The sequence below is a fragment of the Gavia stellata genome, chromosome 13 (assembly GCF_030936135.1).
Source record: "Gavia stellata isolate bGavSte3 chromosome 13, bGavSte3.hap2, whole genome shotgun sequence".
NCBI lineage: Eukaryota > Metazoa > Chordata > Aves > Gaviiformes > Gaviidae > Gavia > Gavia stellata.
The window spans coordinates 11001289-11014086 of NC_082606.1; the positions used below are offsets into that span (position 1 = coordinate 11001289).

General features: G+C 36.7%; 1 protein-coding gene across 1 annotated transcript in view; it reads left to right on the top strand.

Annotated features, from left to right (window-relative positions):
• Positions 1-12798, top strand: part of MYO5C (myosin VC) — a 34552-nt gene that overhangs the window by 14094 nt on the left and 7660 nt on the right. Inside the window, exons 17-32 of the mRNA XM_059823583.1 lie at positions 890-976; positions 1063-1174; positions 2124-2335; positions 3012-3177; positions 3580-3726; positions 4330-4494; positions 4711-4804; positions 5323-5386; positions 6613-6793; positions 7385-7478; positions 8329-8392; positions 8478-8558; positions 8940-9120; positions 11266-11368; positions 12166-12220; positions 12430-12595. Of these exons, the coding sequence (XP_059679566.1) occupies positions 890-976; positions 1063-1174; positions 2124-2335; positions 3012-3177; positions 3580-3726; positions 4330-4494; positions 4711-4804; positions 5323-5386; positions 6613-6793; positions 7385-7478; positions 8329-8392; positions 8478-8558; positions 8940-9120; positions 11266-11368; positions 12166-12220; positions 12430-12595 (1972 nt within the window). The remainder of the gene's footprint in view (positions 1-889; positions 977-1062; positions 1175-2123; positions 2336-3011; positions 3178-3579; positions 3727-4329; positions 4495-4710; positions 4805-5322; positions 5387-6612; positions 6794-7384; positions 7479-8328; positions 8393-8477; positions 8559-8939; positions 9121-11265; positions 11369-12165; positions 12221-12429; positions 12596-12798) is intronic.

Genomic DNA, 12798 nt, shown 5'->3' on the forward strand with positions numbered 1-12798 from the left:
TTGAACCATTTCCCATACAGAACGAATTTTTCCTTTCAAGATAGCTGAAGTAAAAAAATACTGTCGTCTTACAAAAATAGAATCATTCAGTAATAGTTATTGATACCTTAAAAATTCTTTATTATCCTAAAATTTTTCAAGTCAGATATTAGTGTGTGTGTATTTGTCATAACATTTTTAGGGGAAAGGTTGTCCACCTTTGATTTAAGTTGATGGATATTTTGTTTAGGTGTGTTTGCTCTTGTACAGTATGGATTAGCACCAATTCATATTTAAGGAATAAAAGCCACTGCAATTGTCTTTGTGAACTTCCCTTTTGTCCACAGAAATATTTAGAGGAGCTTTAGAAGTCAGAAAAGGTATGAGCAGTGTTGAACGTAGCCTTGGCTTTTTCCCACAATTTTATATCATTTTAATGTTATAATACAATCATATATGCCAGATAGTTTGCGTAATTCCTATGTCTAGCTTGATAACCACTAACTGTAAGCAGGAGTTAACCGTGATGCAGCTGTTGGTCTGGTTTGTGGGCAGACATGTGGAATCTAGTTTCAGTTACACAGCTTTTAGCTGGAAGGTAGTGTAATGTCAAATGAAATAAAAGCTTTTGTCATATTTTTGGTGATAGGAGCTTTCATGGTTAATATTGAAAAGAAACAGGGCTTTTTGTAAGAGAAAAATAAATATAGTCTTCCTTTTGTTTTGAGGCAGAAAAAGAAAACCCAGATACTCCCTATCACATATTAAAAAAATGAAGTAAGACACCATATAAAAAGCAGGGAGCCCTGTATCCTATGGGCAGAAATAGAAATCCAGCTATGAGAATGGTTATAATTATTATAGCATGCCCAAACCAGCAAAAATGTAAAATATAACTCTGCTTTTTTAGGTTTGATTCAAAAAGAGTGACTCAGCAACTGCGAGCATGTGGGGTTTTGGAAACTATTCGGATTAGTGCACAGAGCTACCCATCCAGGTAGGGATAGTGGTGGCCCTCTGTATGTCAAAAAATACTTAGGTATCTCTTAAAAGTTAGCAAATGCAATTCATTTAATTTTCCAGGTGGACTTACATTGAGTTTTTCAGCCGTTACAGCATTCTTATGACACAGCAGGAACTCTCTGTAAACGATAAGAAGCAGATTTGCAAGACTGTTTTGCAGCGGCTAATCCAGGTTAGTTTGTATGCACTGACCCGTTACGTATTATAGCATCTATTATTAATAAAAGGTCTCTTTTGCCAAGAGTAGTATCTCACTCCTCAAATAGGAAAGATATTTACGCTATTACTATCTTTCCTGTTTGAGTGTGTTGCTAAATAGGCAAAAGGTAGGCTTGTCAGTCAATAACCTTGTGTGGTGATGCAGTCATGATGTGGCTGTAGACAGATGATTTAACCTCTCTGTGCTTAATATTTTCACTTGTAAAATGGAAGATATTCTACCTATATTTATAAACCAGTGAACAGTAAATGGTATACGTTTGTCAAGTATTAGAAGTTCATGCACACAAGAGGGCTTTTGTCGGTGGAATGCAGCATATTGGAAAACTGTTCTAAAAATGTGGTATTTTGCATGTTACTCCTATTTGTTAGACAAGTCTGTAGTGGTGAGGGTGGTCCAAGTTAAGCCAGCGATTCAAGTCAGCATGTCAGGACTGAGTTCAGACTCAGGGATGTATAAGAGCAAACACAGGTGTACTTGCAAAATAGCTCCAGCACAGGCCAAGGGTGAGAGCCTGAGCTTAAAAGCAGCTTCTCCCCTGAGTTTTTGCTCATACAGCTTGCTGATTCAAGGCCAGATGTGCACCAAGAGGTAGTGTTGAGCCCAAGGAACCAGACTTGTAGGAGGGGGTGAAGAGGTTGCTTTCAAGGCCTTGATGATAAGTCCAGATCCTCCCTTTAATTTGAGATCACTAGGGTGTGATTTTTTTGGATGTAATTCTCTGGTTCTTTCCTACTAAGTGGATTTCCCCCCCATATACTCCTATCTGCAAAGAAGATCGAGAGGATATTTTTATTTAGCATGATCATGTCATTTCAGAAGAGCTTGCCTGAAGTGACAATTTATAAAAGGAAGAGAGTGTCTGGTGTACAATAATAAAACTTACTGTTTTCTTTTTCAGGATCATAACCAATACCAGTTTGGGAGAACAAAAATTTTCTTCAGAGCAGGACAGGTTGCTTACTTAGAAAAATTGCGATCAGATAAACTGAGACACGCATGCATCATGATCCAAAAGAGTGTTCGAGGCTGGCTGCAGCGGAAGAAATTCCTTCACGTAAAACGAGCAGCTATTATAATACAGCAGTATTTCCGGGGGCAGCGGACTGTACGGTACTTTTGGCTGATAAATGAGTTTGCTTTTAGGGCATGCCTGAAGGGATATAGAAGGTCAAACTAATGCCCGACAGTAATTTGGAAGTGTAATTTTTACAAAAGAGCAATTCAGATTTTATTTCCATTTCCCCTTGATTGTAATTGTGGACTTGAAAATGTTCAGGTTATTCGGCTGATATGAAGAAAGTACTCTAGCAGATTTCAAATATTGTCTGCCAGATTCCTGAGAGGGCCTGTCTACCTGTAAGCTCAGTCCTTAGCTAATGATGAGTGACCCAGTTGTCAGCTTGGGCTTGCTGCTTAGGTTCAGAGCCAAAGAAATCAGGTAGCAGAAGGAAAAAGCAATTTACAAGGGTCTACAAATTAGTGTGTACAAATTATTATGAGGAATTATGCAGCAGAGAAACTGCACCAGGCATTCACAGAGCAGACGGAGAGGAAGATGGCTCTGTGTAGGCTTTGAAATTTTCGGAAAGAGACCATCGGAACAATTGCTTGTGGAACAGATTTCAAAGATTGTAGATAATTCCCTCTCTTTCACTTTAAAGAAAAAGCTGTGTTTTAGATAGTGTTTTCAAGATCTTTCTTTTTTGTGTGTGATTTGACTGACCGAGGGAATGAGCATGAGAAATCTAATGTGACCTAAGTAAACTTTATTGTCTTTTGAATTAAGGCAAGCTATAACTGCAAGAACTCTGAAGCAAACATGGGCAGCTATAATTATTCAGAAATACTGTCGGGGTTACCTGGTCCGTAGACTTTGCCAGCTCATCCATGTGGCTGCTGTAACAATTCAAGCTTATACAAGAGGATTTCTAGCAAGAAAAAAATATCGGAAGGTACAACTTGTCAAGAATTTTATTTCAGTAACTGGAAACAGCTGTTGCTCTATAAGAAAGATGGAGACAAGGGCAATGATCCCTAATACTTTACCTTTTGTATGTCTGGTTCTCATATCTTTTACTCTGTTTTTGTATTGTTACTATAAAAATACTAACACACAGCAGCTTAGATCTAATCTCTGAGCTACCAAGAACTCTGTCTGGTTTATGCTTAATGCAGATCTTTTAATGTGATTACTACAGTGGTTCAAATTTGTCTGCAGTCTGGGTATTTCAGTATTTTGATACTTCCATGAGAAGCATTGTCATTACCAGTGTATGTAGTTTCACAGAATGTTACAATTGATGCTGATTGAGTCATAGATAGTTACAAACAGATGTTAATATTTTATTTTAAAGATGCTTGAAGAACACAAGGCTGTGATCCTTCAGAAATACGCGCGTGCGTGGCTTGCCAGGCGCAGATTTCAGAATATTCGTCGGTTTGTATTGAATATCCAGCTTTCATACAGAGTTCAGCAACTGCAGAAAAAGATAGAAGAACAGGTGAGGGATACCAGTCAGTTTATGATTTGTGTGGATTTTTTTTATCATATCTGTTTTATTCAGAGCTCTCATGTTGACTAAAGGCTTACGTGAATTACAGTATCCATACTTTACTTGACAAGACAGGAGAATATGTAAGGGATATGGTCGTTTATAATAAACCACTAGTATTCTTCCTACATCCAGGGTAGGAAGAATCATTCAGGGTTTCCTTATATTTTTGGGTTAGTTGTGCCAATGAGAAGAGTCTGCAATTAACTTTTTTTTTAATTGTTCCTTAAGTAGTCGGTCCAATCTCTGGATGGGATTACTTGTGTTAGGATGAAGGATGTGTGAGATACTGTTCTGGTGCAACATATTTAGTAACTTTTGGGAATTCCAAATTATGTTTATTTTGCGGCCTATTTTCGAGCGCCATACCAGCCAAATTATCTTTAAGATAGTAGCTTTAATCTAATTGATGGAAACAACCTTTGGATGAAATAACCATGACTGATATGGGATGGTGAGCAGAAATAGGTCAGGTGCTTCCTTCAAAATTCTATCAAACGGTTTCAGGTGTGCATTTTTCTGTTTTCTTTTAACATGTCTTGCTCATTGTAGAGTAGGGAAAATCATGGTTTGCTGGAACGATTGACCAGTCTGGCTTCAACTCATATGAATGACATGGATACAATTCAGAAACTTGAATTAGATCTTGAAAAGATAACTGCTCAAAAGAGAAAATATGAAGAGAAAGGGAAAAAATACAAAGAAGACAGTGAACAGGTAAATTTTAATTGCCATCTGGGTGCTTTTATTCTAGTTCAAATAATTTGTTCACTTACTGGATTTATCAAATGCGTGATTCAAGAGTTACTAAGTCACTTCACTTTTGAGGGAAGGAAGGGAGTCCATATATGCTTGTTAAAATATAAGACTTTCTGTGGCCTCTTTCTTCCTCCTTTGTAATTTGTATATTATGCTTACTTTTTGTGTGTACAGAAAATCTTAAAACTTGAGAATCAGAATAAAGAATTACAAGAACAGAAAGAGACCTTAGAAATAAAACTCCGAGAAACAACTGAGGAAATGAAAGGTACAATAACTAAAAGCAGTTTTAAAGGAGTTATAAATTGCTTTTGTTCTAATAAAAGCAATAAAAATGCTGAATTTACGGTAAATTGAAAGCTGGTCCTAAGCTTCTCTTGCTTAGAATGTGTAGTGCAAATGCTTTTTATTTAATAATTAAATTAAATTTGTTCTTTCAGTAGCAAAAGTTCTCCTCCTGTTATGTTTCCTGTCACATAGACATGTATTCCTTCAAAGTGTCACTTTGTCCTTGATTCCTTTTAATATATTGCTTTTATGAATCTAATTTCAAAGGACACAGGCAGCACATGAGATCGAGTATACCTTAGATGAATAACACTTTGGTGTTTCAGAACCTTTTTATTCTATAGCGTTCCTTATAAAATTTACTGTGATAAATTTTGGCACTTGAGAGTAATTTCAGCCCTAAAGTATGTTAAGGATGGCTTATTAAACAAACTTTCTCATTGTGGTCATACTGTTTTAATAAATGCACGTAATTGCATATTGAAATTTTTTTGACAGAGAAAATGGATGACCTCACGAAGCAACTCTTCAATGACGTACAAAAAGAAGAAAATCAGAGAATGTATGGAATCTGAATTTTGTTGCTTTGAAACAGTATTCATTTTTTTCTCTTTCCCTGCCTTCCTTTCTGCTGCTCTAAATGTATTATGCTCACATCACTTATGTATCTGTCAGTGTTCTTGGACATTAATGCTAGTACTGAAGTACTTCATGTACAGTTAAGGAAAAGCACATGCTTGTTTGTGCGTCAGTCACATGCAGGAAATCATACTGTAGACTGTATTACTGCAAGAAACTGTTCTTGCTTTTGCAGTTTCTTGTCTTTCATGTGTCTTTCTGAGAATTGAAAGGCAAACCTGATCATAATGGTTTCTTTGGAGGTATCTTCAGAATTCAGTCAGAGCTGGAAGAGAGCTGATGGCCGTATCAGCCAGAATTCCTGTGAAGTGAATATTAAAGGACAGAATTGAAAGATTCAGTTTGAAGGAAAGGCAGGGTTTGTAAAGAACATTTGCCTAAAAATACAGGGGAAAAACTTTTTCCCCCGCTTTGGTATTTCATTTGCAGCATTAAACCTCCTATTATTTAGCAATAAACAGTTGTTGCTTTGCAGCATGCTTTTCTCAGATCAAGTGTTTATTTCCCAGTAACTCTTTTCCAGTGTAAGACAGAGAACCTTAGGTACCAGATAAATGCTGTTGTCTGAAGTGTGAAGAGTGCAATCAGTCACTGTTCCTGAGGGTTGGAAGCTGTGTGGTGTTTCAGCTCAGTCTGATTTCAGCTGCAAATAGCTTCAGACTATACTAAGAGGGCTTCTTTCTAGTTTTTCTGCTTTGCCCATTAGCTATATTATGTTGGAAGCCAGTCCATTCCAGCAGGGACTGGCAGAAAATGGAAAGCTGCTTGCAATGTTTTACTGAGAAGGACACACAGCTTTCTCATGTCCTTCTTCAGTGCTGACTGTGGCCGAAAATATACTGGAAAGCTGCTCAGGTAGGCTAACTCTCAAAGAGTTAGAGAATTAGCCTTTAAGTGGAAAAAACTCAGGTTTGCCTTGAATTCAGTCCCAATACGTGAATTAGATGTAGGGAAATCTAGGGACATTCTTATCCCATTATCATCCATTTTGTAGATTGATTCTGAGGATGTAGGATAGCATTTTCAAATAACTATGGTTTAAGTTTTTTCTTCAATGAAACATGTCCTTCAAATTAAAACAAAACCAAAGCCCACTCTTTCACTTATGGATGTAGGAAAATAAAACCACATTTTCATTGTCTTGTTTAGGATACTTGAGAAAAATTTCCGAAATCAGAAGCAGGACTATGAAAAGGAGATTGAATTGCTCAAGGGAGAAATTAAGAATCTGAAAGAAGAAAAAACTCAGCTACAACATCAAATTCAGCAAGAAATTGTCATTCAGGATGGCTTGAAAATGGAAGTAGGACAACTTACAAAACAAGCACAGGTAAAGTATGACACGTTTCATTTTGGAGTCTTTGCTAGGTAAAGCAAGAAGAGAATGTGGATGTTTTATTTATAAATTATCTTCACTAACTTTATCTCCAGTGCATCTTTAGAAGTTGTAGTTAATAAGCTGTATTTGGTATACCACTATGTTGCATTGTTTTCATGTAGTACAGAATATGAGTAAGTTATTGCTCACAGAAGTAAGTGCATGTTTTGAGGAGTAATTATGCCTGAATAGTTATACATTTAGATGTATGGACCTTTTTTTTTTCTTTCTTTTTCCAAGAAAGTGTAAGTTTCTGAGGCGATTTTTCATAAATGTAGTTTATAAACTGAACCTGAAAACAGTACTTTTGTGGAAAGTCACATTTTTTTCTCTGAGTCAATTCCATTACACAAACATATGTTTTCGCTACATCACATTACTGTTCTGCTCTGATGCCTGAGAACCAGATGCTTTGAACACCACACATTTTAAGCCTTTTACCATATGAACTTGTTCTTAATTATAATTGTCTTTATGATTTAACTGATACTCAGCCCTTGTCATTCACTCCTTGTCTCAGTCTATAATTTTTGTCTGATTTAGAAAATACCTGAGTTGCAAAAGGAAATTGAACTGCTGCAGACACAAAAGTTGGATGTTGAAAAGCAGGCCCAGTCACAGAAGCGAGAATTGAGGGGTAAGCTACATACTAGATAATTCAGAGAACTTACCACGTACAGTGTGAACCAGGCCAGTTTAAACTGATTTCTTCCATGTTAGCTTTGACAAAAACCCCAGTTCTCTTTCCTATCCCATAGTGATTTCATTCTATTCACACCTTTACTCGCAAGGGGAAAAAAAACCCAACAGGTGAGTTTTACAAAGTGATCATTGACTACTGAGATCGGGGGTACCCCACTGAAGAAACTCTGATTTCAAACATTTCTCCTTTGTGTTTGAAAAATCAATACTAATAACTTAAGCTTCACTTAGAATTTAATAAGTAGCTTGTAGAGACCCAAGAATACAGAAACAATACATTATCTAGCTTTCATTCATCCCATCTTTAGCCTCAGGTCCAATAAATGTCAAATCCATTTAAGTAACTTGGTGAGTTGGGTTCTCTTTGGGAAAAGGTACTTAATAAGAAGCACTATTGTTTTGCGCTTTGTTCAATGCTAACCGTGTCATAGAACAAACCTCTATCTGTAGCATTTAATGTAGTAACCTAGCACTAGATGACAAATCATCTATACAACTCTAGCAGTTGTCCAGATTCAGAACAGAAAGACGTAACTTTGCATTGGAAGTCTGATGTGTAGCGAAAAAAACCCAATATTGGTGGTACACCTATCTAGTGCACCTTCCATGTCCAGAAGTAGAACCAAGTCCCTCATCATATTCTTGTAGGAAATCAGATATATTTACTGACTACCAGGAAAGAACCTTGTAGATTTAGGAAGAAGTTGGTTTGATTTTTTATAATAAAACTTAATTTGAAATGTGTGGAGAAAATTATTCAAGTAATAAACTTTGTTTTTTTCCAGAAAAGATGTCAGAAGTTACAAAACAGCTTCTTGAAAGTTATGATTTTGAAGATGTAAGAAGCAGGTAATTTTGTTCTGAGGTCTCTTAAAAAAGCTTAAGAAATGCATTTTGTTCACCTGCACACTAATGATACTGCCTTGTATTCTAGACTCCCTGTGGAGGATTTGGAACACTTAAATGAGGATGGAGAACTGTGGTTTGCTTATGAGGGCTTGAAAAAAGCTACAAGGTTAGTTCAGTTCTTGAATGTTTTTATAATTCCAAGCTGTGATCTAGAAAAGACATGTGTAAGGTTTGACATTGACAGTGCAATACTGAACATCTGTTTAAGAAATGAACAAGCACTACATTATATGAATGGCTGAGCAGCTTAAAATCACTTTAACAAACTTTAACTAAGTCAGTGAGATAAATGTGTATGTGTCAGTCGGGGAACCGTGTTTCCTCTGACATATCATGCATAACTTTCAACTCCCTTAATGCACAGGTGATTGTAATGGAATGTCTGCATGTTAACCACAGTACTTTCTTTTCACTTTGTACTAAACTTGACCCATTGCATCAAGGTCATGCTACATCTGCCATGTTTTTTCTCCTTTTGTTTTAATAGAGTATTGGAAAGTCATTTCCAGACTCAGAAAGAAATCTATGAAAAGGAGATTGAAGGTTTGAACTTTAAAGTTGAACATCTTAGCCAAGATATTAATCATCTACAAAAATTATTTCGAGAGGAAAATGACATAAATGATGGTATTCGACTTGAAGTTAGTAGGCTAACTTCAGAAAACCTGGTAAGATCAAGGTGTAGTAAAGCAAAGTATGTTTTTGTTACACAGTAATACAATCCAAATGTGTTCGTGGCACAAAGCCCTCAAAATCTTTTGGTCATGTCCTTGAAATCTCAAGGCTTAAACAGATAGGGCCACCTAAGATTGCACATCCATACAGGCTCTTTCCCTGCAGGCTGGGGTAGTGTGTTAGGAGGCAGCCAAATTTATTGTCCAAGTACAGCTTGTTGGGGCAGCCTCACAGAGGCTTTTTCCCTTTTCTTTTGCGCAAACCTGAATTGAGATTTGATTCTAATCACAGCAAGGCAAAATAGTGTTTTACAAACTCCGACTTGGTGTGTAGTGCACACTCAGGCTCTGGCTTCTGCTGTTGATAGCTAGGGAGACACTGAGAGTCTTTAGAATGTGATTGAACCCTTGTACGCTTATGTGGCTGAATATGCAGATTTTATAAAAGATGTTCTGAACTTCAAAATGTTGCCATGATGTCCATTGCTGAGCTTATGCAAATATTTTGGTTGTGCTTATTGCAGTTTCTCAACAATGCGAGGAACTTTTTGATGGGTGTAATAATTTCTACAGAGATGCAGCTTTATACTGGAAGTCATGAAGAAACAAGTATTTATTTAGTTTTTTTATTTACACAGAATTTTAACTAAAAAAATGAATCAGAGGTTTAGCAGTGACCAGAAAGTTAGGTCACCATACCTTTTTTAACACCTACCTGATTTAAACTTCTCATCTAATAATTAAAAACCAAATAGCTATTTTTGATCAAGCCATATATTTTTCTGATGGAAAATTTTTGGTATTTCAGACTTAATGAAAAGCAGTTTTGTGGTACTGTAACTTTCTATGGGTCCGTATTATAACAGTGTATTGTCTGTATCTGGGATGGAGTTAATTTTCTTTGTAGCAGTCCGTATGATGCTGCATTTTGGATTTGTGGGTGAGATAGTATTGATAACACAGCAGTGTTTTGGCTGTTGCTGAACAGAGCTTGCACAGTGTCAAAGCTTCCCCTTTTTCCTACTCTGCCCCACCTCAGCAAGTTAAGCTGGGGGTGGACAAGAAGTTGGGAGGGCACATAGCCCTGACAGCCGACCCGAGCTGACCAGAAGGATATCCCCTACCATATAATGCCATGCTCAGCTATAAAAACTGAGTTAGAGGAAGAAGAAAGGGGGTGTTTGCGTTCATCTTGACTTCATCTTGATCCAGATGTTTTCTCACTTCTGCTCTTCGTATTCTTTTCCCTGTTCTGCTGGGGCATGGGATGGGGGGTATGGGGGGAGTGAGCATCTCTGTGGGCGCTTGGCTGCTGGCCAGACGGGGTCAAACCACAGCAACCAGCTTCAATTTTCATTGTACTGAGGCATTCAAGTTCAGAATTTAGTTACTTTTATTCTTTCCCTGTAGTCAGAGGACAGAAATTAGCATCTTTTTCTCAGAAGCCTCTTTAAAGCTATTTCTGTCTCTCAGGTTGACAAGTTCTATGATTTGATGGTGAAAAACCAGATGCCTGTGGGATTTATGGTGGTTACAGATTTGTGCAGTTCTGAGGCTCTCCCCACCAGAGGGCAGCTAAGCATATCAGATTGCTTACAAATTGCAGGCAAGGCTTAACAGGCTAATTATTAGTACTGTGTGAAACCTTTCTAAGACAAGGAACTGCTATTATTCCTGAAGATAGTATATACCATATTATTTTTCTGCTGAGTGAAAAATAACTGAAGAAAGATTTTTGAAACAAAGTTACTGAAATTGAAAATATATGGAAAAGTTACTTATAATGTTATTTTAAAAAAATTATTTTATAACATATTGAGCTTTTTTTCCCAATGTTAATTGAGCTAAGGAAATTTAAAGCCACCGTGTAATTTCCTTTAAACTAGAACAGAAGAATGGTAGTACTGGGCTGGTCCAAACATTTAGTTAGCTCACTATTTAATTTTTATAAGTGGCCAGCAGCAGATGCCTCCAGAAAAGTTAAACAAGTCAGGCGAGCAGGTAGCAGTACTCCCTCACAGTGTCTCCTCAGTCTTTGCCTATTTGCAGTTGAAAGTCTTCCAGTGTCATAGGAACTGTTGCAGACATTTGAAAAGAAGGAGGGTGCTGAAATTCACAAATCTGCTTTTTCTGTAAAAGGTCATCCCAGATCTTAAACAGCAAGTTTCGGAACTTGAAAATCAAAAATTAGATCTTGAAAACCGTCTCCAAGAACAGACTGTAAAGTTGAAAGGTAAAGTAGCAGTATGGTCCCTAGTCTTACAGTTGTTCAAGATGAACCTGATGAATTCCCTATATTTGATTTTTTTTTAAAAGCTGAAGCAATATTACATGGTAACTTCATTGACTTATTACTTACTTTCTTGCTAGTAAAATGTAAGAAACATGATGAAAAAATGTGTTGTGTAGTTTATATCTCTGTTATTAAAGAATAAAATATATGCAAGTATCTGCATTTTTTCTTCTTTTAACCTTTTTTAGGTCATTCAGTTCTATGGTTTGGATGTCTGCAAGTGTATTCAGTAGGGCTCTGCTAAGAATATGTGTAATGGATTATGCCCTTCGGAAACAGTCACAAAAAGAAAAGCTGTTTTGGAACTTAAGGCACACTCTATGAGGTGGACTTCAGAGGGTGTTGAAAAACTTAGAGTGGGAGACAGAGGGAAAAGTTCTTGCTAAATTTGCTTGTTTGAAAGTTCATCTCAATTCAGAAAAGCATACTTTGCTGAGGTTTCTGAGTCTCTGTAACTGTAGTGTCTTCCTAGGCAATTGATTTAAAATTTGCAAGTAGTTTTACTGCCAACTGTAAGAAATTAGTAGTGTCAAAATTCCCCATCCCATATAATCCTCTGTGTGGTGTGGAGTAGTCAGATATTTCTCTGATATGTTACCTGGCATGTCATTCAATTTCGTTAGATCAAACAAAATTATGAGTGTAAGGAGATTTCCTGGATACTAGTACAGAACAGTAAGCAAATGTGATTTTGTTTTTTTTCTTTTGTTTTGGGTTTTGTTGCTAATTATTACTGAAAAAAATGAAAGAGATGTCTAATCGGCTGCATTATGAGCTAGAAGGGGATAGAACACAAAAACGGTAAATATGTATTTTTTTCTTTCAATGTAAAAATGTAGTTGCCATATGCTGGGGTAAGAAAGTCACTTAAACTCTTTAAAGTACCACGTCCAATGTAAGATTTTCCTTACAGCTTTGCGTACAGTTAGTAAGTAATGGACAAGTATGATATGACTATGCTTTAACAAAAGAAGAATAAGAGACAAAGCTTCCTATCCATCTATCCTTAGAACAAATGAGGCAGAGAATGAAATAGACATAAAAGAAAAAGAGAGACTGAAAGTCACAACCCAAGAAATTGAGGGGCTGAGCAATGGTTTGATGCAAGATGAAATCCAGGATGAAGTAAAAAGCAAGATGAAGCAAGAAGCAACTCGACTTACTGTGGAAAACATGGTGAGGAGATGAAACTGTACCTGAAATGCAGGATAAAAAGAAGGAAGTCATGGTTTCAGGGTATGGGCAGGATGTTTTCTCAATTCATTGGGGGGGAAAAAAGATATGAAGGTTTAATGTTTCTTCCACCAAATATAAGTAAAAGCACATCATATTGCTCTTTAATTGTGCCAATAACATGTAGCAGTAAAAGACATTTTTTA